Source organism: Corella eumyota, chromosome 4 (genome assembly GCF_963082875.1).
Source record: "Corella eumyota chromosome 4, kaCorEumy4.1, whole genome shotgun sequence".
In the NCBI taxonomy this organism is placed as follows: domain Eukaryota; kingdom Metazoa; phylum Chordata; class Ascidiacea; order Phlebobranchia; family Corellidae; genus Corella; species Corella eumyota.
The window spans coordinates 14,245,891-14,267,887 of NC_137493.1; the positions used below are offsets into that span (position 1 = coordinate 14,245,891).

The 21,997-nt window shown below is 30.0% G+C and overlaps 3 protein-coding genes across 4 annotated transcripts; 1 reads left to right on the forward strand and 2 right to left on the reverse strand.

The window, feature by feature from the left end:
* Positions 1 to 5,608: 5,608 nt before the first annotated feature.
* On the reverse strand, positions 5,609 to 12,158 carry LOC145750905 (uncharacterized). The gene is made up of 17 exons (XM_082566977.1): positions 11,929 to 12,158; positions 11,487 to 11,802; positions 11,256 to 11,365; positions 10,962 to 11,171; positions 10,524 to 10,641; positions 10,406 to 10,449; positions 10,055 to 10,213; positions 9,863 to 9,968; positions 9,321 to 9,736; positions 8,265 to 8,414; positions 7,956 to 8,053; positions 7,692 to 7,737; positions 7,269 to 7,409; positions 6,987 to 7,157; positions 6,474 to 6,661; positions 6,149 to 6,406; positions 5,609 to 5,757 (listed from the first exon to the last, which is right to left on the reverse strand). Exons 1-17 carry the CDS (start codon positions 12,154 to 12,156, stop codon positions 5,610 to 5,612), a joined length of 2,907 nt encoding a protein of 968 aa, XP_082423103.1. The 5' UTR covers positions 12,157 to 12,158; the 3' UTR covers position 5,609.
* An 831-nt stretch (positions 12,159 to 12,989) lies between these two features.
* LOC145751589 (calumenin-like) lies at positions 12,990 to 14,744 on the reverse strand. The gene is made up of 2 exons (XM_082567771.1): positions 14,721 to 14,744; positions 12,990 to 14,440 (listed from the first exon to the last, which is right to left on the reverse strand). Exon 2 carries the CDS (start codon positions 14,420 to 14,422, stop codon positions 13,490 to 13,492), a length of 933 nt encoding a protein of 310 aa, XP_082423897.1. The 5' UTR covers positions 14,423 to 14,440; positions 14,721 to 14,744; the 3' UTR covers positions 12,990 to 13,489.
* A 581-nt stretch (positions 14,745 to 15,325) lies between these two features.
* Positions 15,326 to 21,809, forward strand: LOC145750218 (heparan-alpha-glucosaminide N-acetyltransferase-like). Of its 2 annotated transcripts, XM_082566198.1 has the most exons (16): positions 15,326 to 15,463; positions 15,829 to 16,007; positions 16,132 to 16,247; positions 16,458 to 16,573; positions 16,715 to 16,827; positions 17,027 to 17,121; positions 17,469 to 17,545; positions 18,219 to 18,395; positions 18,719 to 18,844; positions 19,011 to 19,143; positions 19,264 to 19,396; positions 19,658 to 19,762; positions 20,155 to 20,300; positions 20,637 to 20,749; positions 21,111 to 21,303; positions 21,712 to 21,809. In XM_082566198.1, the coding sequence occupies exons 1-15, from the start codon at positions 15,400 to 15,402 to the stop codon at positions 21,290 to 21,292; spliced, it is 1,875 nt and encodes a 624-aa protein (XP_082422324.1). In that variant the 5' UTR covers positions 15,326 to 15,399; the 3' UTR covers positions 21,293 to 21,303; positions 21,712 to 21,809. The 2 variants fall into 2 exon arrangements, with proteins under 2 accessions (XP_082422324.1, XP_082422323.1); XM_082566197.1 differs by lacking the exon at positions 21,712 to 21,809 and having other exon boundaries at positions 21,111 to 21,495.
* Positions 21,810 to 21,997: the final 188 nt, after the last annotated feature.

The window sequence follows — 21,997 nt, forward strand, 5'->3', positions numbered from 1 at the left end:
ATTAACAGCCAATCCATTACCTTGGATTCAAAACGTCACAATAATCGTGTCACGTGGTCTTTAAACCAAAAGTCAATAAAAAACCTAAATAGAAATCGTGTCCTAATCTTGAATAAATAAACTATAAGTGTAGGTCATTTTTGAATAAGTTTAATCAAACAAAACGATGCCACTTAAGACTATCTATCAGAAATGTTTTCTGTGATAGATAAAACAAAATTGTTGGAATTTTTTGAAATTTTGTTTTGAAAAACAAATTTTTTAAATGTTTTGTGATAAGAATTTAATCTAGTTTTAGTTGCTATATAACCAGTTTACTTAAATTATTAATTTTGTTAATTTGAATTGGTTTTAAATCCTACTAAATTATGTTAATACACTTGGATATAAATTTATTTCTTGGCTAAAGGAATAACACGTTTGTTGCTTGGTTTGATATTAAAACAAGATATCAGTCAAATCTTTCAACCTGAACAAAAATCCATCAATTAACACAATTTAAATAGAATTAACAACCGGCAGTGTGGTGTAGTGGTTAGAACAGTTGGAATTGACCGCGTTAAGTCCTGGGTTCGACCCCAACTGCTTTCATCTTGTAGCGCACTTAAGTAAGACTCTATGAACAGTATGAACTTCTGCTGGGCATATCCTTAATCAGCAGCCGTAATTATATTCTTTAATACTCCAAAACTGTCAAAGTCAACTTAAAACTGGGTCGGAGACAATTTAAGTGGTAGTGAACATAAAATGTAATTTTTAGTCCCGCCATGGTTCTGTCGATTTGGGTTCGTTTCGTTTGGTCCCGTCCGAGCCGGGAACAAACATTTTCCGATTACGAGAAAAAGTTTATGTCACTTTCCTTGTCACGAAATATCGTGCGGGGGGCGGTCGTATTATGACGTATATGGGGTTTATTATGACGTGGGTCAATGAGACCCATCTGGGTCTGAAACAGGGTTCGTGTGCCGAACATATTTCGATATTAAGTCAGGTGTGACAATTTTTTGTTTGATTTCTATTTCTGTAGTAAACGTTTCTGAATTTTTTTGCTAATTTTAGAAAAAATTTGTTTGTAGTAACTTGGTTATTTTAAATTAATTTTGACATTAAATATTTTGGTTTGAATTTCATTGCGTAAAGTTTAGGTTATATTTGTATTTCAATTTCGCATGAACAGTAATACCATATATATAGTATAAAAATTTAATAAATATGCGTTTTAAAATTTAAATAAAAATCAGCTAACACTTAATCAAAAATTTAAAAAAAAGTTATAAAAATTCATATTTATTTTTAACATTATTTCGGAAAACACTGCGGTTAGGAATTGAACCCAAAACTACTAGCTGTCAAAAATGACAATCAATTAGTACAAATTTTTTAAGGTATTAACTTAAGCGACACACGAGCGGTATTCGAAAGGTCAAAAATGGTCAAAAAAATTTACTTTGTTTTGACAAATTGAATGTGTTCGTTACATGGTGGCCCACAATGCGACCTAGGAATGTAAACTTCGCATTTTCTAGGAATTCCAAACATCTATCAATCCTTTAATATGACATTGATGTTTAGTTTTTGAAAAAAAGGGTAAAAATTTTGCGACAAAAGGGGTGAAATGGTATCTAAAGTATGTAATGCATTAATTTAAACGGAGAAATTGGGGTTTCGCTTTGTAAAATAGGTCTTTTAAATTAAAAAGGTAGTTTTGTGTGTCAGTTAACTAAAAGTTTTTTGTCAAATATCTTTAATAATGAATCAATATATATTTTCAGTTCAACTATAATCAAAAACAGCAGATTTCAAGCTTTGTTTTTAAACCTATAATATTTTTGAAACACATATCAAAGAAATATATCACAACATTGACCCAAAACTGAACTGTATTCCATGCATTTTTAAACATTTTATATTCCAATAAAATCTTTACTTAATTCTCAAAATAAAACGACTCATAGATAACCTACAGAGTTTACATATCACAAACAAGCCATCAAACTTGACAATCCAATACAACTACATATCCTATACGTTGCATTGAAAATATAACGATATGGGTGGCATATATAACCAAACAAAATCATCATTTTTCTCTTGTTTTTAGTTTAGGCAAAGCCATCTGGCTGTGTGGTAAAATCCTTGCTTATAATCTGTATAAACTTGAAACAACTACGTCACGTTGAACCTTATTAGTGATACCAACGATCAGAATCTATTAAATTAATGAGGTCAATTAAGGTTTTTGCCTAAATATGCGTAAGAGGGTGTTAATGATTTATTGCAAAGATATTAACTTGTTCAATAACAAACTTGTTTTGTAAAATTCCGGTTCGAAAACAAGTTGGTTTTAACCTTTGACATTTATTTAAAACAGTTTTATAATAAGTTTATCATCAAAAAATGAACAAAAGCTAAAGCTTTTAAACATTTTAAATTATACTAAGCTTTGTTTTTAATGTTTTACAAAAATGGCCGAACAGTGACGTCACAAATTTATAAATTCACCAAATTTCGCACCGATTTCTGTATTATCGTTAAAAAATCACCACGTGACTGGGTCACGTGACAAACTCGCTGCGTCATGACCAACTCGTTGTGACGTCACAGTCAACATCGCGACGTCGGAAAGTTTCGAAAATAACAAAAAAAGGTTCAAAAATAGGTGTCGGGCCTGCGAGGTTGCTTTATTTAAAGTGACGAAAGGCAAATAAAACTTCTTGTTCGCCTTTGTCAAAAAAAGGTGAAATTTTCACAAGTCAAACATCAAATAAAGATCAAACGAAGTCGAACGAGATTTATTATTAAATTTGACTTTTTATTATTTTACGCAGAAGCGATTTTTTTTATTAATGCGGTTTTATTTTTTCTTCCAGTAAAATTTTACAGTTTTTTCGAGAAAATTGTGGTTTGAATTTCGAGAATTTGGTATCGAAATTCAAATTGATATTTGTTGAATATTAATTTGTTTTCCGTTTTTTTTCCTTGTAAGGTTAATCTATTTTCAGTTTTTTCCCACAGTATTCAAGAATTTGGTAATGACAGCACAGACCTTTACAAAACAAAACAGTTTTAAATATCAAATGCCTTATAAACACTACGGGTCGCTATTTTTAACCTTAACACATTAACCTAAGACTCTGTCAGCTTAGGATTTATTTTTCTACGATACGGTATTGTCGGTCAATTAAGCATTGGTATACAGTAGGCCTTAAGGAGTTAAATATTTATTAAACAAATGGGTTGAACTTTTTCCACAAACTATTTGCATGGCGTTTTAGCTATGATGTAATGAATCGGGGTGAAAAAACATTCAAAAAACAAGCATAAACTGCTTGCTAATTTATCTTGGCCCTTTCCTTAAGGAATTTTTTGATTTATTAATATTAAGTTACAGAGAAAACTTAAAATATAATTTCTTTAACTATGGGTGACCTATTTTATGAGAAAATTTACGATCAATTTTTGGGTTTGACATCTTCAAATTATTTACCGGTGTCGTTTACAGCTGTTTTTGATTACCCCTAAACACCCCCTTTTTCACCCCTTATTTATCATGTATATACCCACTTACAAATGCGGTCTATCACGTCAGTAATGACCCTAAAACATGGCTTGAGGGTGGGTGAAATTTGAAGTTATTTTAAAACTTGTTAGTTGGTAAATTTGGAGAAATTTGAACCCAAAAAAAAATTTTTTTGTGCAAAATGCAAAATAACGATTAGATGGGTTTTTTAAATATATTTTTGTCTAAAAGTTTCTTAACAAAATAACAATTTTTATTATAAAGAGTAGTAAGCAAATGTTTGCAGTTTTTTTAAAATATTTTATGTTACTTTTATACACATTGTTGCCTCCAATAGCCTACGTTTTATGTTCGAAGTCCTAGTTATCAATTAGTAAAAACTTATAGTTTTTTATGGAGTTCTTGTTTTTTATTGCTGTTTAAATTATAATAAACAGTGTAGGTCCATAAAATGAACCCTATTCTAATTTAAAATTCATAAAAAAACTTCTCTGTAATGTTTAAATACAATTTGCACCTTGTAAATTATTTTGTAACAAAATTATAATTAAGTTTATATTATTTTCTTTACTAGTAACGAAATAAGATTGACAGTTTCCAGATTACATCTAAATGGTGTTATATCTTACAAACTTGATCTAACATTTTAACTTAAATTTTGGTTAACTAACTTACGTATAAGCGGTGGTGAAGCATAAAATCAAAACGATAAATAAGCTACAAACTCGATCAGTTTTTCCCTTGATTTTTATCGACCCGTACTTGTTTGTGCCATTTAATGACGTCATCAATGTTGTGACGCCATCGCCATTAGTTTTACTGGGCTTGTAGTTTGATGGGGGCATTTATATTATAAGTTGTAAGCCTTCTTAAAAAAAAGTTCTAAAAAAAATTTAAACATTTATGAAAATAAATTTTGAGATAATATTAAATTTTGGAAAGTTTTAAAATAATAAAAATAATAGAAAAAAGCTTTATATAAATTTAAAACTTTTTTTTTATTATTTTTTATTGACCGAGATACGAATTTAAATGTCAATACCCACTTAAACCTTGTTCTCGGTGTCGCAAAAAAAAAACTTCCAGATAAAAATCTCCACTCGTGACGTCACGTGACGTCACACTTAGCCTACAGGGTCAACACATTAGGGCGAAATTTATTTTTGTTTGTTTATAAATATATTGCAATCTTAAAATAATCAAGTTTGACATTAATATCTAGATTTAGGTTTTACTAAATTACTAAATATATCGTTCTGCGTTTAATGTATTAATAGAATGCATTTGGAAGATATGATACTTTATTTAAATGCGATTACCTTACACTAGGTAGATGCCGCCTAAGCTCACTTTGACAAAGTAAACTTTCTTTTTCCATATCACTTTAAGGTGATAGGTTTTATATTTTTTATTGGGGAAGGGTATGCTGTTGTGACGTGTTTTGAGCTATCCGTTAACGCCGGGCTCAACGACGAACAGTGTGACGTTGGTGCGGCTCGAACCCGAAACCTTTCGGCTCGTAGTCCGACGCTATGACCGGTTCGCCACACTGCCGGACTTTCGCCACACTACCAAGTAAACTATTGAAAAAATGCAAACAGTATAAACACATCTGTTTTGGAAGATAAGTTTTTCTACGTTTTATTTAAAAAGGGGTGTTTGATTGTAATATATCCAAGGTATAACGCCAATCTCAAGGGTAGTGTGGCGTTAGTACGACTCCACCTCGAAATCTTTTGACCTACGTTGCCACGATCGGTATATTATACAATCAAACAAAAAATTGCAATGCTGATATTTATTGTGTAATAGCGCCACTTTGCGGAAAGATATAATGTAAAAAAAAATATTAGAACCTCACAATGTTGGTAAAACTAAACAAAATATTAACCTCAAAATAAAAAATAAATAAATCCAAGTTTAACAAATAAAAAAACTATTTTAAGTATTTATATAGCAAATTTAAGTTACTTTTTTCAAAACTTGCATGTTTCTATTACTTTTACTTTTTTTAACAAAATTTTCTAAAAAAATTGGAAAAATAAGAATGATACAATTAAAAATTTATATTTTTCTTTAGGTCTACATTTCAATCCGAATTTTTTCTTAAATACAAGAGCAATCTTTTTGTCAGTGGTTCGGTTTTACTTTCCTTCAATTTTCCTTCAATGTCGTAAAAATCCGCGTCCTCCAAATGCGTTCCTGTTTGTTTAATGGAGTCAACAGGATACCCATCTCTACAAAAAAATTAAGGTTAGTAATTTTGTATTTGAAGTGCTTGGGTTCAAAACCGAGTAGCGGCAATAAAAAAACATTTTTTTAATATTTTTAATTGTTATTTATGGCCTAAATGTTGTAGGTTTGAACCCCCTTAAGGGTAGGCTAACTTAGACAAAACCAAAACTTGGTTTTACTTGGCGTTTAATTATAAAAGATTAGAAAATTAAGTTACTTAACTATAAAAGTAATTTAATTTACTATATTACCGACAACATGGTGTAGTGGTCAAAACAATTGGCTTCACTACATGAAGTCCTGGGTTCGTTTCACCCGTTATATGCCTTGTTTAAAGAGGCTACAAACGTCAAAACTCCTGCAGATTTTACGAATTAAACAAAAAACACTTACATATTATTCTCGATGCACATAATCCTATTCGCTAGGGCGCACATGCTTACAAAGGTCCCCGAGTCGATATACAAATCATCGTGCCACGTCACAACCGATGACGTCACGCCCTCGTTCCACCCGCGATGTATGTCAGTGACGTCATCCCACGCGGTTGGGTCGAAGGCCATGAGAAATAATGTTCGCCGCATGAGGGGGAAAGAGAGTTCGACGAAAAGTCGTTCCATCGCCCGAGATAATTCTTTGTAGTTGATTTTTCTGTAAAAAAATATTTTTTGATTATTTTCACGATAAAAAAATTTGTTAAAACAATTTTTGATCTTACCCGTCCCGATCTTTATCATTATTCGTAAAAGTTTTCTGGTAAAATGCCCCCCAAGTCGGACTCACGACACAGAATCGTGCCAAGTAATCGATTGGTGTCAAACCCTCTAACTTTCTTATATCCATCGGGAGTGAAAAACGTGTGTCAAAGCGGCTATTCGCATCACCGTAACCTCCTCCCGTATTTTTCTGATTATTAACAAAATTAACAAATTTTTAATGTTGTATTTGAAAATTAAGTTCTTAGCATTTCCCAATTTAAAACATAAGGTTTTAAGTTTAATTTCCACGGCTGTCATCACATCATAGCATCGTTAAGTAAATCGTTAACTTGATATATCTCTGTTTAGGACCTTTAAAAAGGTTACTATCAAACAATATTACGAAGTATTACGAAGTCTATAGTACGAAGTATTACGAAGTCTAAAGTATTACGAAGTCTATAATATTACGAAGTCTATAGTCGGCCTTCTTAAATTAAGGATAACTATATATCGAAATATTTAATACTTACGTCACCCATTTCTTCGCATATAAACACAGTAGTAGGCAAGTTAGAAATAGCAATGTTAGCTGAGTTTGCTTTCAATGGAAATTTTAAGTTGTCTTTGTAAAGTAAAATATCTGTTCCCGGTTTGAGAACATCGTGTTGGAGTAGTTGTTGGCGCACCCAAGTGTATAAATCCTTTAAATTTTTTAAAATATTATTTTTAAAATTTAGTAAAATATAGTTTGATATTTTTTCTGGTACTAAATCTAATTAGATTAAAGGTTTAAACTTATGTTTTAAATGTACCTGTAGGGTTTTATATTCAGGAAACACATTATTGTAATTAACCTCTTTAAACGTAACAACAATCTTAATTTCATTCCATTCTGGTTTAAGATAAGCTCGAACTGGAGCTGGTTTTGTTTGTTTTGGAGACTTAGGTTTTTCCTGATAGAAAATATAGACAAAATTATTATAAAAATTAAATATTTTGTTAAGATAGGTCGATTTTACAATTATATAAAGAGTGATTTACGTTTTTAGGGAAGTATTTTATATAATATTAAGTTAGTGTTTTTAAAATGTATTTAGTTGTATATTGAACTATCTAAAGTTCTTGTTTTCACATATATCCTTTTATGTTATGTTTAAAAGTAATTGTCGATGCATGATATTAGTAATGGCCAATTTGAATTTGAATTTTAAAGAAGTCGATTAAGTTTAACTTACCTGTTTAAATGTAGGCGGTGTTGAAAAACTAATCGCCACACTTTCTCTAAAATTAAAATTGACAAAGATTTGTTTTATTGAATTTTTGAATCACAAAAATTAAGTTTTGTGTTTATAAAACTTAGATCAACGTAAACTACAATTATATTATATAAATAAATAAGTTTGCTCAATTTGGGAATCTTAAAATAACTTTATTATTCTTACAAAACTTTACGGTATATTAATTATCGTTTGGTTTTACTTTAATATATTAACATTAACCTTCTTTTTCTGCGCGTTGTTGTTCCTTCATTTTCTTTTAACAACAGTTTTGGTGGTGGCGGTAGAGAGGGCCTTCTTTGTATCTCTATGTGTTTTTCCTTAAATTATTATTTAAAAGTTTTAATATTTTTAAACTAACTTTTTACATTTTGACACTTTAAATTAAATTAGACTTATCAATCTAATATTATTAAGCATTTTATACCCATGAATCTAAATATTGTTTAAACCCACATAATGTTAAAGCAAAAATAACTTATACTTATTTGTTTTTTTTGGGGGTCATTCACAAAAAATCGTAACTTTTACCTCATCGGCAGAGACAGACTTTTCGTCATCAACGGTGTCAAAAGTCACTGATTTTTCCATTGGTTTTTTTGGTTCGATAACTGGAGACTTTTTATGCGCAGAAGTTGGTTTTCTGTGCTTCTTTTCAATAGGTTTTCGCTTATTTTTACCCTGCATATTACAAAATTATTAATTATTATAAACCATAAGTAATTTTTAAAAAACATTTTTTAATTAAACTTTTCACTGTTCTAAAATAAAAATTTTTGAAAAACTAAGATCACAGTTTATAATAAACCATATTAAAAAAATGCACGTAATATTCTAAAACAGCTGTTAGTATTAGCCAAAAGCAAATGCTACTACAATAGCAAAAGCGCTACTGTATAAATACAACTTAAATTATGAATAGGCTAACCTTAGCCACATTATAAGGCATCGCTACCGGTTCTTACAAAAGAAAATGTTAAGAAAATGTTCAAGCACTATTGTAATGTAGTTATGATTTATCAAGTTTTGCCTTTGTTACGAATTTCTATTGAAGTAGGAAAATAATGTCATTAATTCAATATAGTTATGGGTTGTTGTTCTGTCAAAGCCAACAGCCTATTGTTGAAATATAACAGTAATTACTCATTTTTAAAGCTTTGAAAAAGTTCAAAGTTTTTTGTACGTTTTTGCCCAAACAAGTGTAAATTATCACTAAATCTTAGATTAAAATTATGTTGTTGTTATAGTAAACTTTCATATATCGTTATTAAGTTGGTGTTATTAAAGCAACTTTAAGCTAAAATTTATATATCTGTGTAAAAATCTACATATGTTAAAAAAATTAATCGCGTTTGCAAAATACAATAAAGCTGCTTGCAAATAGCGACTTTTTAAACAAGTGTTTAATCGCAACTTATTTTTGCGACTAACTATATAAAAGACTTGTTTCCATTAAAATAGATATACGGTATGGACAAGCACTAAACAATTTCTTACTAAGGATAAATACTTATAAAACACTAAACTACTTTTTAAACAAGCAAGCATTAAATAATTTACTAAAAAGCAGAGCAAGCAGCAACATACCATATGATGTACTCCATTAAAAGCATTGCGGTTAGCCAAGCCATTTAAAGCAGCATTTTCAGCAAGCCTATTACTAGCCTGTATGTAAGCAGCGTTGCTACTAGAAGCTTGTTGAGCAAATAGCCTGTCAGCAGATTGAAATTCACTAGCCTCGTCTGTAAAGCTTGTAAAGCTAGCTGCGCTTAAGTTGGCTGAAGCTGGGCGGCTGCTGTTGCTCTTGTACTTTGCAAGCCTTAGTTTTCGCATGTTAACCTTGCCCGATCGGGCCCTACTGACGTTGTTTGGTTTTTCCTTATCAGGTGTTGTTGTAAAGTCAGGGATGGGCAAAGTCGCATCATCGCTTTCCAGTAAGATACACTGCGCGCATTTGCTTCGGACTATCGGAGCATCAAAACAGAAATAAAATATGCTTCGTCCTGAACAAAATGGTTACGTTAACGTTTTAAATTATAAAGATTTACAAAGATTGAACAAACTACTTAAACAGAACAAAATCTAACCCTAATATTTAAAATCAGAAGATATGTAAAATTTTAACTTGCCAATTAGATTTTTGTCTTCCCGTAACTTTGGCCCCTTTGAAGAAAACAATAGCTCCACCCTGCGACCACTTTTAAGCGCGTCACATTTCGACAAGTTTACAAAATGCTAAAACAAACACTAAAAACGTTAAAAACTATATTCCTAAACCAAGTAATTTTTGTAACATTTTTTTAATTTTTGTATGTTATAACCTGACAGCATATATCTTCTATATATAACAGAGATCTGTTCAGGAAGGGACAATGTATCATTTCTTGCTGACCTATCTCCCTATATGGAAGCTGTACTTCTGGATCGTTGCTACAAATTGGTGTCTTAGGATGTTGAGTAACACACTGAATTAAAATCCACTGCAAATAAGGCACTAGTTTTTACACTTTGTATTCAATGACCAGTATTAATATGTATGCCCCAATCGGTAGCAAATAGATTAAGGTCACACATTAAAATTTATATAAAACTAATAAACGGAAGACTGTTTAGGTCGCAATGTAATTGCTAGGGCATGGAAAGTTACTTTTATACAAATATATATAACTTACGTCGCGCTTATTAATTGTCGTGTCTTCTACAGCCTTTGTTTTATCTAAAATAGAAACAAATTAACTTGTTGAAAAAAAACGAAACATGGATTTTTAGAAAGTTAAATTAAATTCTTACCGCTTGCTAGCGACATTGAGCGAACCCAAAAAGAATGGCGTGAGCAAGTTGTTTGTTTTGTTAAAGATTTGTTGTTAAACTGAAATCCAGTGCAATACGGGCAAGTTGAACTGTTACCCTAAAATCAAGCAGTCGTCAACCAATGTATAAGAAATCCTAAATTTCAACACTTTGCAGATAAATAGTTTAATAAACCTTTTATGCACAACTAATTTCTGATAAAAAAAGTTTTAACGCAGCATTTACGGTACTAGTTTAAAGTTTTATTTAGATTAATTTAGTTTTAGGCCTATTTTAAAGTGCAGTGTTGCCTACTAACTCTAAGTTTAACATTTAGGTTTTAAGATTTGAAAGGCCCTTGACATTGCGTGGGCATTAAACTCTATACAAAAATTTTCCCTTAAATTTAAATAGAAATTATCGCACCAAATGTTATACCTTTGGTTCCTTTAAACCTCTAATCGGTTCCGAAAAACTTCTACTTGTCTTAGGCCTTATATTTGACTTTGGTCTCCTTAATTTTTCCGCATCTGGTCCAAGATAAAAAGTTCGACTCTCAGTCCATAAGTTAGAACATCTTGTTAGCTCGTTGTCGATTAAATTAATATCGCAGGATTTAACTCGTGCTACCGTAGTTTCTGCTGGTATCTGTAATTTTAAATCTTGTTTAAAATATGTTGATGAGGAAAGGGTAGATGTTATGCAAATTTTTTTATATATAACTCGCCTTACTTTTCTTAGTAAAGTAGTTTCCTTTCTTCGCTTAAGATCAATTTTTAATTCTTGATCTTCAACGCAGGTCTGGCAGGACTTTCTTCGAAAGGTAACTTTTGTTCCGGAATCTAAAACAATGCTTTATATTGTAAAGCAAGTTGCTAAAATTAACCACATAAAATGCCTTTTTACTTTTAGAGTATCAAGATGTAAAAGTTACTTAAGATATTTTCCCTCATCTTAGCCTACCTTCTTTTTTATCATTGTCATCTGAATCGTACAAACAAGGTGTAAATGGCCCTGCCGGGGGGGGACCTATTTCATTACAGTCATCATGTTTCCAACAGAACTTTCTTAATCTATGACCTGGTAAATTTACTCTGAAGGATAATTTTTGCTCTTGTGGTTCAACTTGTTGTTCGTTGTTTTCCTCGACTGGAAAATCGGTCTGGCAGCTGACGTCACGACTTTGCTTTTTAATCTTTGTAGGTTGGGTATAAGGCAATGTGTCTTCGTCGATTGAAGTAAAATCACTTACAAATCCAGATGACCTTTGTCGGTTTATCTTAAAATTTTCGGTATACTTTTATTTGAAAAATTCACTTCCAACGAAATTTATAATTTTGAAAATTTATAAAAGGGGTAAGCCCCTACGTTTTTGTAGTATACAAGTAATAAACAATATTTTTACCCCATTTTTTTGATGACTTTTTAATTCTTGATTTTCGGTCGATCTTGTGGGACTAAATACGTCGTCATCAAGATCAAAACTCTGTTTTCTACTTTGCTCATGAAATCCTTGATCTTGACTAACGTCATTATCTATGACGTCATTTAATACGACTGTCCCATGCAGTTCGCTGTATTCGTTTTCTTCCATTTTGACTAAATGTAACACTTTGTAACTGGTTTTTATCATATGACATTTGGTTCTAAAGAATTCAAATTAATTTATGATTTCTATACTCCCATTGTGTGCAATCTGACTACTGTTTGGCGCTTTAAAATTTTTGTTATTTTAAAACTAAAACTGACCAAGCCTATTTAATGCTTTTTAATTGACCAGCCCGCACGCTTGTTATAAAAACAGAATTTCTTTAACACAAAGGATAGTTCAAGCAATATTCGCGTCTAAGATCACATAATACCGGTTAATAACTCCAACATTTGCGACTAAACGCACAAGTTCGATAAAAAACTAACCTCTAGAAAAAGTCGAGTGGCTAGGGCAATTCATTGTCAATTGATTCCCAAAATTTTTGAAGACCACTTAGGCCTAAGCTGTGAGGTACTTGAAGTCACGTGAGGTCGGTTTGTGTTTGTATTTAGGATCGACAGAATAGCGAATGCTATTTTGAGCTTGGCGATTGGCGTTAGAACAAAGGCAATTATTTTGGGATTTCCAAAAAGTTTATTAACCTTTTTTTTAAGTTTTCAAGTTTACGAAAATTTGTGGTCCTACTAATGAGCTACAGGCCGTTTATTTTTTTATTGCGGGCAATTGGTAACAAAATAAACCTTAATAAGATTTATGGTTACATTTATTCTCACTTCAGTTTTGTCTACCAGCCTAACTTACTTAGCAATTTTTAATTGATATCTTGGACATATAAATAAACAAACATATTACTTTAATTTTTTACAGCAAATTTAGAGGAAGTCAAACTTGCCCTTGGGCATTAATTGACTTTTATTGACAAACTTTCATAAATTAAATATTAATTTCTTAGAAAAAAGCCCAATTTTTTGAAATGTTGTAAATAATCTTTAATGCGGTAAACATAGTCATGGTTTAAAACATTTAACCATTCCAAAAAATAACAGAATTTGAAACATAATACTATTTAGGTTGTATAAAACAGAAATTTGCAACGCTTATGGTAAAAACACTAAGTAAATGTTATATGACTGCAAATTAGGAAGACAATATCTTGAATATCGACTAACAATAAATGTGTAAAATTTTTACTCTATGTCAAAAAAAATGTACTTATTTTGTATTAATTACAAAACATGCTTCATACAACATCCAAAAATTTTAACAATCATGCAGAAATAAGGCAATGATAACAAGGCAGTTAAAAAAACTTGAACAGTCTTATGTCTATAGTTCAAAATTAAAAATTGTACTGCTGCGAAAATATAAAACTGTGTACAATGATGCTGTTAGGAAAATTGCAGGGTGTACTAGAGAACAGAATTAAAAATACCTGCCAACTTAAATTTTAACAGAATTTATTTTTTTTCCAAGTTTAGAATTCGTCATGACGTTTTAGTGCATCGCCAAAATCGGTGACCTGTGAACCAACAAAGTTGTCGTATTTGTCTAAAATTTCTTGGATTGTCAGTTGTTTATCTTTGTCCATGTCGCTTTCGTAAATCAAATGCGTAGCCTCCGCAGAGGCATGGTCGTAACCTTGTGGCAAAATCCATGCCGAGACTTCTTCCAAGTCCATCTTCCCATCTTTGTTAAAGTCCCGGTGTTCTGTGAATTGCTCTCTCTCGGTCTTCACCCATTCTGGCTCATCTTCATTTTCTGATGTGTACATGTCCCCAATGTATTCCTCCAAAGACACCAGTCCATCTTTGTCCTTGTCGATGTCTTCCAAAGTCTCCTTGGCAACTACTTCCTTCATGCGTTCAAATTCTTCTGGATGCAAAAATGCTTGAAACTCCTCTTCGGAGCACATGTTATTTTGATCCACATCTGCTTTGTTCCAGCGATTTTGATCCCGAGCGATCATGTTTTTATAAGAGAACTGTTCCTCATCATCGGAGTTGATATCTTCCTCTGTTAAAAATCCGTAGGTTACATCTTTGTACTCTTCCCATTTAACTTTTCCATCTTTATCAGTATCAAGTTGCTCAAATTGCCTCTTAGTGTCCTCCCGAATATAGCGTTGCTGGGTAAAAACAATCCAATCTTTTAATTCATCTTCAGTTACAAAACCATCATTGTTTTTGTCAATTTTTTTGGCAATGATCTCAAGTCGACGCTTGCTCTCCTCCGGACTCAATTCGTCAAACTCTGGAGCTTGATCTTGACCCACAAATGCATCATGGTCATACTCCTGAGATCCTGGTTCTGCCTCGCTAAGTTTTGGGTCGTAAACTCGATCTTTTTTGGCCACGGCAGCAAATGTGATGCCAACGCACAAAACCAACAACAAACCTCGACCCAACATTTTAAATAAACTGATTATCTAATTTGAAATAAAACAAATTATAAAATTAAAAAAGTAAAACTAACAAATTTTATTTATTTAGACTGTTTGCTCTACTTGTACATTAATATAAAATTATGTGTGTGAAAAAAATTAGTGGAAAGAAAAACTCTATTTATCGTATACCAATTTATGTTTTTTTTTATTGCTGCAAGATTAAACATAGTCAGATAGTTAACGTATAAACTGGCCTGCAATACATAATTTTAACAAATTTTGATAAATGTGCAAAATACCATCCGCTATGAATCTATCTTACTTCAACTGGATGTCACTTTGCTCACCAGACAAGTCAACTTGGAAATTTTAAAGTACACGTCATTGTTAAAGTTAAGAAAATTGTAAGAAAAAGGAAACCAAAGTTGCTGAGATTCTTCAATTTAACAACACGGAAGTAAGACTTCCACATCAGCATGTGAAAATTCCCACGGTCCCGCTCTGAGGACATATAGCGGCCGTAATTTATTCCTGATACAAACTAAAGTATTTTTAATCAACAACAAACGCATAAACTGAAATTAAACAAATCAAGCTGACAAATATACAGCAAAAACCAATATTCTATAAAACATGTTTTAAGTTATAATATAGTAGCTGAGTTTAGTTATACATAAATGTTATTTACAGCCTGTAAATATTACAGTATACGCAAAAAATTAACAGAATTATTTGTATTTAAACATTACTCATTTCTATGCATTTTTATCCCAAGAAGCATTGTTTTTAAAACTATAACATTAAGGACGTAATTATGTGACGTCATTCTTCATATTTGTTTTGTACGATGCGGAACCATCGTTTGCAAAATTTAAAAGTTTTGCTACTTTTTGTTTACGAAATTTATTTATTATTATATTTTTAAATTGAACATTTTATGTGTTAGGACTAAGGATTAGGCAACATTTTATTTAATGTATACTTAAAACTTGTAGCACGAAATGTCTTTAAATTTCTCTTTGCATACTCTAAATTGGATTGCTTTGTTTTCTGCTATAATAGCAGGTAAGGGGACGATATTACTAAAAAAAATGTAGTAATGTCAATAAATAATTTTTTATTTAAATAATTATAGCAAATCAAGGGTGAATGGGTAAAGTGGTTAAAACACTTGGCTTCACTAGACAGCTAGATATGGTCCTGGGTTTGATCCCTACTGATCTCATGCTGTAGTGTCCTTGCGTAAGGTGCTATAAACGGTATTCCTGCTAAGCCAACACTTTATTAGCAGCTTAATCACAAATATAATCTATTATATCCCAAACTGCCATAAGTGGTTTTAGGTCGTAAACACATGAAGTTGACCTTACCACATCGAGAATAAATGTATAAATACATAATAGGTATGTTAACTTGTTTTTGTATTTTAGTTAAATCTCAGCAATTTTTGGTATCAAGGACAAATACGGAACCTGTGGAGAAAGCCAAGATTTCAGATTCTGATGATTTATTATTTAAAATTGATACAGCCAAACTTACAATTACAAGAAGTGATGATACTGATGAAAATGAAATCTTAATAAACATGAAATCTGGAAATTGTTTTAAGGTATATATATATATGCTATGTAATCTTGTATAAAAATAAAATTAGTTATATATATATATAGATACATTAATATTGTCAGATTGTGGTGTTATAATTATAAGTATTGTAAATATTTTGTGTTTAGTGTTCTTACTACCAAGCAGAAATATTGGACAAAAATCATAAAAGCGTCACATTTCTAGTGGACACACGATGGCCTGTTTACTTTAATCTTAACGTACCTTCTCAGGAAAACTGCAGGTATATATATATATATTATATATATTAAAAAATAAATAAACTGTAAAATATATATTGTTATGCATGAAATTCTAGGTTCAATTCCCATTGGTTTTATGTTAAAAACTGTGACGTTGACTATCTTACTTTGAGGATAAATAATTATATAAAATTTGCCAAAAAAAAATTCAAATATTACTCTTAGATTTTATCATATTTTTACAATTTTAGTTTTGAGTTTTTTCAACATTTTGGAGAAAGGGGAGTTTATGAAGTCAACTTTTCAGTCGAAAGTTGTAAAGGGGGAGCAGCAAAAGTCTTGGGAGAACCTTGGAACAGTAATATTCGTAAGTTAAAGACAAAGAATAAAAAATACTGTAGCTTACACTTTTTAAACATTAATTATATTTTTTAAATCATGAAATGAGTTGTACTATGTTTATTATTACCGTAAATATAATTTTAAAAATGTTTATTTTTTTTTGCAGCTATCTTAGTTGGATTTATCGTCCTGTTTTCACTTGCAGTCCTTTATACTGTTGGAATTAAATTATATGATAAATATAAAGCTGAAAGAACTACTGCAGAACTTGTGTCAGATGTAAGTTAAATACCAAAATAAACTGTTATTTTTTTAATAAAATTAAGCTTTTTAAATTTTCTTTATTGTTTTAGTAGTGTTTACAGTTGTTTAAAATATATATTGTGTTTTTTTTAAACGATTTTAAAAAATCTTAAAATTTTTTGTGGCAAAACTAATCTTTTAAATAACAAAATGTAAATAATTTTATGTGGTATAGGATTTGGGGTTTTCCCAACCCAGTAATGAACAAATTAATGAAGCAAATCCGGTTGCAGTAAGGGAACGATTAAAATCCATCGATACTTTTAGAGGGTTAGTTAAAAAATGCATTTTTTTAATATAAAGACCTTTTGTTCTTTCTAGTATTTCTAGTACCTTTTGTTCTTTCTAGTGCCTAATATTTACATTTCTAACTCACAGCCCTTAAATTTTTGTGGCCACTACATTTTGACAAGTAATTCAATTGTAACTAGTCAAATAAGTAAAATTTTGTCCATAAAAATTCAATTAATAGCCCTTTTATAAAGCAATTTAAGAGTGGTATAAAAATAAGTATATATGTACCATGTTACGATACTGAACAGAATATCTTTTATTTGGCAATATCAACATCTAAAATCCAAAGTTAAAAAATGTTTTAATGAATTTTTTTTTTATAGGCTTTGTATAGTAATTATGATATTTGTAAACTACAAAGGAGGATATTATTGGTTTTTCAGGCACTCAAAATGGAACGGTAATTTTTCGGATTTTATTAAATTTATTTTTTATTTTAATAGAATTAGTCTTGTGATAATGATATTTGTTAACTACGGTGGTGGGAGTTATTGGTTTTTTAGTCATAGTGCTTGGAATGGTATGTTTTTTTGCTGTGCATTAAAAATCAAAATTAATTTACAAAAATTTCAGATTTTTGACTTTCAATTTGTTTAAAAAAAAAAATTTTGTGAGTTTTTTTTGTATACCAATCATCTGCATAGTAATGAGTGCAAAATTTATTGATTTAAATTAGGGAAAATGCGTTGCTGCGATTTGAGTTTTTATAAAATTATTCAGTAGAAATTCAATATAATTCTTTAACTTCTTGTTTCTAAGCTCATTTTTTTAATATAAGTGATCTCATGCTGTACTCTTAAGGCGCTTTAAAGGGTGTAAACTCCTGCTAAGCCAGCACTCAATCAACATCATAATTATCGGGCAATTATAATCTATATAATATCCCAATCTGCCACAGGCAACTCAAGACTGGTGTGGGTTAACTGATATTACCCTATGTTGAGGTTGTGCATTCGACCTTTCCACATCAAGGATAAAGATTTACAAAAAAAAAAAAGTAATTCAGCAACCCTTTTTAATAAAGTAAAAATAAAATTGTATATATAAGGCTTATATATTTTTTTAATTTTTAGGTCTTACTGTCGCTGACTTAGTTTTTCCTTGGTTTATGTTTATAATGGGGGTAAACATTCCTTTATCTGTGGACAGTTTGTTGCGAAAAAATACCCCAAAAAAGGAAATAGCTTACAAAGTTGTCAGAAGAACTATTATCTTGTTTGGTCTTGGAATTACAATTATAAATCATAACAGTAAGTAAACTGGAAGTGTAGTGGTAAGAACACTTGCTACACCACACATAAGGTCGTGGGTTGAATTCCCCCTGCTCTCATGCTGAGTGCCCTTGAGTAAGGCGCTATAAATGGTATGAACTCCTGCTGAGCCAGCACTTAATCAGCAGCTCAATTATCGGGCAATTATAATCGATATAATACTCCAAACTGCTGAAAAGCAAATCGAGACTGGGTCGAAGCACATCAAGGATAAATATACAAACAAAAAACAAAGAAAAAATTATTTTTTTTTATTTTATGACATTTTTTTTCTTTTTGCAAAACTTTTTTTGACTTTTTAGCTAATTGGGAATACCTTAGAATTCCGGGAGTCTTGCAAAGGTTTGCGATCGCTTATTTATTTGCATTTTCACTTCAGTGGGCTTTCCATAAATCTCCTTTTACTTTAAACGACAGATATACTGACGGTATGTTTTTAAAATTCAAAATTTTTACTAACATTCGCTATATATTATGTAGAATTATTAACGATAAAATTTAAAAAATCTAAATGATCTGTTAAAAAAAAATTATTTAAAGTGTTACTTAAATTTTAAACAATTTTATGATAAAAATTTTTTATTTTTCTTTTAGAGGATGGAATGCCCTTGAAGTTTTATTTTATTCGAGACTTTCTCTCTTATTGGCCACAGTGGGTTATAGTTATTATAATGGAGGTGATTTGGCTGTCATTGACTTTTGCTTTACCAGTGCCTGGATGCCCAACGTAAGTTTCGATATAAATTGTTTTTTAAATGAAATCAAAAAAAAAAAAAATTTAAATAAAAATAATTTCTTAAAAAAAATAAAAAAATTTTCAAAATTTATAAAGAATTTATGTTTTTAGGGGTTATTTGGGTCCAGGGGGTCTTAATGACAATGGATTACTGATTAATGAGACTTGTGTAGGTGGGGCAGCTGGGTATATTGATCGTTGGATGTTTGGCATTAATCATATGTACGGACACCCCACTTGTAAGGTAAGCACTTTAATTTTTATTTGGTAGACATTTTTTCTGGTAGTTTTTTAATAAAAATGGTATATATTTTTAATATGGGTAAGTAGTTTTTTATTGGGAAAACATTTTTATTGTCCAAAAGTAAATACTTTTTTTGTAGAAGTAAACACTTCGTTATTATTATTGAATAAAAATTATTAAAAAAAAATATTTGATATTATGTAACACAATAGAACTGGTTTAAAAATTTTGATAACTTGAATTTTACATTAACTTTACTAGGAAATTTATTATCCCACATTGACCTCAGCAGAGAAAGTCCCGTATGACCCAGAAGGGGTTTTGGGTTCAATTCATAGCTGCATTATTGTCTTCTTTGGAATGCAGGTCAGTTCATAACTTTATTTTACATTCTACTTTTGCTTAAATTTTGCAAAAAAAGTAAATTAGTTGAAAGCCTACATTTTTAGGGCATTTAACAATTATTTGACAATTATTTAACAATTATTTGCAACAATTATTTGCCTGCAATAATTTAACCATGCCTCACAAATGTCCATAAATTGACTATACTATCCATAAATTGACTATACTATATATTCATATATAGAAAGATTATATATTTTTCCATTACATATTAGCTTAACCAGGTTAAGAAAAAAATTAGTTTTTGTGTAGTGTTAATACAAAAAGTCTCAGGTGATGTAAACTTAACTTAAATTAGTTCCCAAAAAAATCAAGTTAAAATAAATATTTTAAACAAACTTCACCACCAACAGGCAGGCAAGATCTTCTTATATTACCGGAGTGTTCGAGATAGAACAATAAGATGGATGATATGGAGTTTTATATTGGGAACCATTTCAATTATTTTATGCAAGGCCACAATGAATGAAGGATGGATACCATTGAACAAAAATCTATGGTAATACTTCAAAAAAAAAAATTTTTTTCATAATTTTTTAATGTCTGTTTGAGCTTACAGTTTGTTATATTTTTCATATATTGTTGCTTTCATGGCTTATACTTTATCTGTTAATATGTTTTTCTAATTCAAGGTCAAATTGCACAAAACTTTATTTACTTTTAATATTAATATATACTTTGTTTGACTTAGCACAATATTTAATTTGTTGTAATGTATATTTAACATTTTTGTTTAAATTTGGATTTATTTGGTAATATACTACAAAGCTACTTAAGCTACTTAAATATTATGTAGTTAAAATTTAGAAAGTTAAAATTTATTTTTAATTTTTAGGTCAACGAGTTTTGTGACCACATTATCCTGCATGGCATTTGTCCTCATTGCTATTATATACCATCTAGTGGATGTTTATAAACTCTGGTCTGGTTCTCCATTTGATTTTGCAGGTTAGCAAAATTTCTAAGAACTTTTTTTAATTTTTTAAATGTAAATCTTGTTTTAATGATGTACAAAATCTCTATATTTTTTAAAAAGTTTAATTAAAATTTTAAAATCAAGTTTTAAGATTTTTAAAACAATTTTATTTAATTTTTTATAGATAATTGTAAAAACATAATTGTAAAACTAAAAATTAAAAAATAAATATTCTGGTAATATTTTTAAGGGTCATCTAAAAAAATGCAAGTAATTTTACAAACAACCCCCCCCAAAAAAATTACCACAATTTCTGATAAATTACGGTTCAAAAAATAAAAGTTTTATATAGAAAATAATTTTACTCAATTTTAATATTGGCATTTTTTATAGGCATGAACAGTATACTACTGTATGTTGGCCACGAGACTTTTCAAGATTTTTTACCATTCAGTTGGGGAGCAACGGAATTTTCAACCCATGCCGAGTGGTTGGCTATGAATATGCTGGGCACTACATACTGGGTTTTGATTGCCTACTATTGCTATAAAATCAAGTTTTTTGTGAAAATTTAAAAATTAATGGGGTAATTTTTAAGTTAAATTCTTCTAGCTTATGTATATGTATGATTTTTTTGCCTAATTTGAAAAAATATAGTTGTTTTTCTTTTTTCGGTAACTTTTATTTAAATTAAAATCAAAAAAAGTTAAATGGTGCCATTTCGAGAACAAAAATTGTCGAATTATTTTCAAGTATTATTTAAATTTCTAACCTTATAATGTCACCTCATTTTTCTTATATATACTTTATTTTTCTTATATATACTTTTTTCTTATATATACTAATTTACAAAATCCACTTTTTGTGTTAGATGCTACCTTTTTTAAATCATCTAGAATTATTTTTTTTGTTAATTTTGTATTTGTGCAATATTGATTTATATCATTTCTGTAAACTTTAATACACTATTATAATACTAGTTTTGTGTTTTTAGGCCAATGTATATACAGAAAGTTTATTAACCCAAATGGAGTAAGAATATACAGGTATCATTTTAAAATTTTGAGCACATTAAGTTTTACTTGCACCGAACAAAAATAATTTAAAAGTGTTCATTTATATATTTTTATACTTTATTATTTAGTAAAACTTGGTCTTTATGTTAATACGAGAAAAAGTGTATTAGCTTAATTATAATAAGGTAAAAAAATAGCCTTTTAAATAAATTTTGTTATTTTTGACTTAGCAGACTTGCAAACTGTCCAAACCTAGGTTTGGAT

Excerpts from the sequence above, each read along its gene's own strand:
- LOC145750905 (XM_082566977.1), bottom strand. The coding sequence starts at position 12,156 with ATGATAAAAACCAGTTACAAAGTGTTACATTTAGTCAAAATGGAAGAA. Across the intron at positions 11,172-11,255 it reads AAACTACTTTACTAAGAAAA|ATACCAGCAGAAACTACGGT; the intron begins GTAAGGCGAGTT and ends TTAAAATTACAG. Across the intron at positions 6,407-6,473 it reads AATGATAAAGATCGGGACGG|AAAAATCAACTACAAAGAAT; the intron begins GTAAGATCAAAA and ends ATTTTTTTACAG.
- LOC145751589 (XM_082567771.1), bottom strand. The coding sequence starts at position 14,422 with ATGTTGGGTCGAGGTTTGTTGTTGGTTTTGTGCGTTGGCATCACATTT.
- LOC145750218 (XM_082566198.1), top strand. The coding sequence starts at position 15,400 with ATGTCTTTAAATTTCTCTTTGCATACTCTAAATTGGATTGCTTTGTTT. Across the intron at positions 16,008-16,131 it reads AATCTGGAAATTGTTTTAAG|TGTTCTTACTACCAAGCAGA; the intron begins GTATATATATAT and ends TTTTGTGTTTAG. Across the intron at positions 17,122-17,468 it reads TCCATCGATACTTTTAGAGG|GCTTTGTATAGTAATTATGA; the intron begins GTTAGTTAAAAA and ends TTTTTTTTATAG.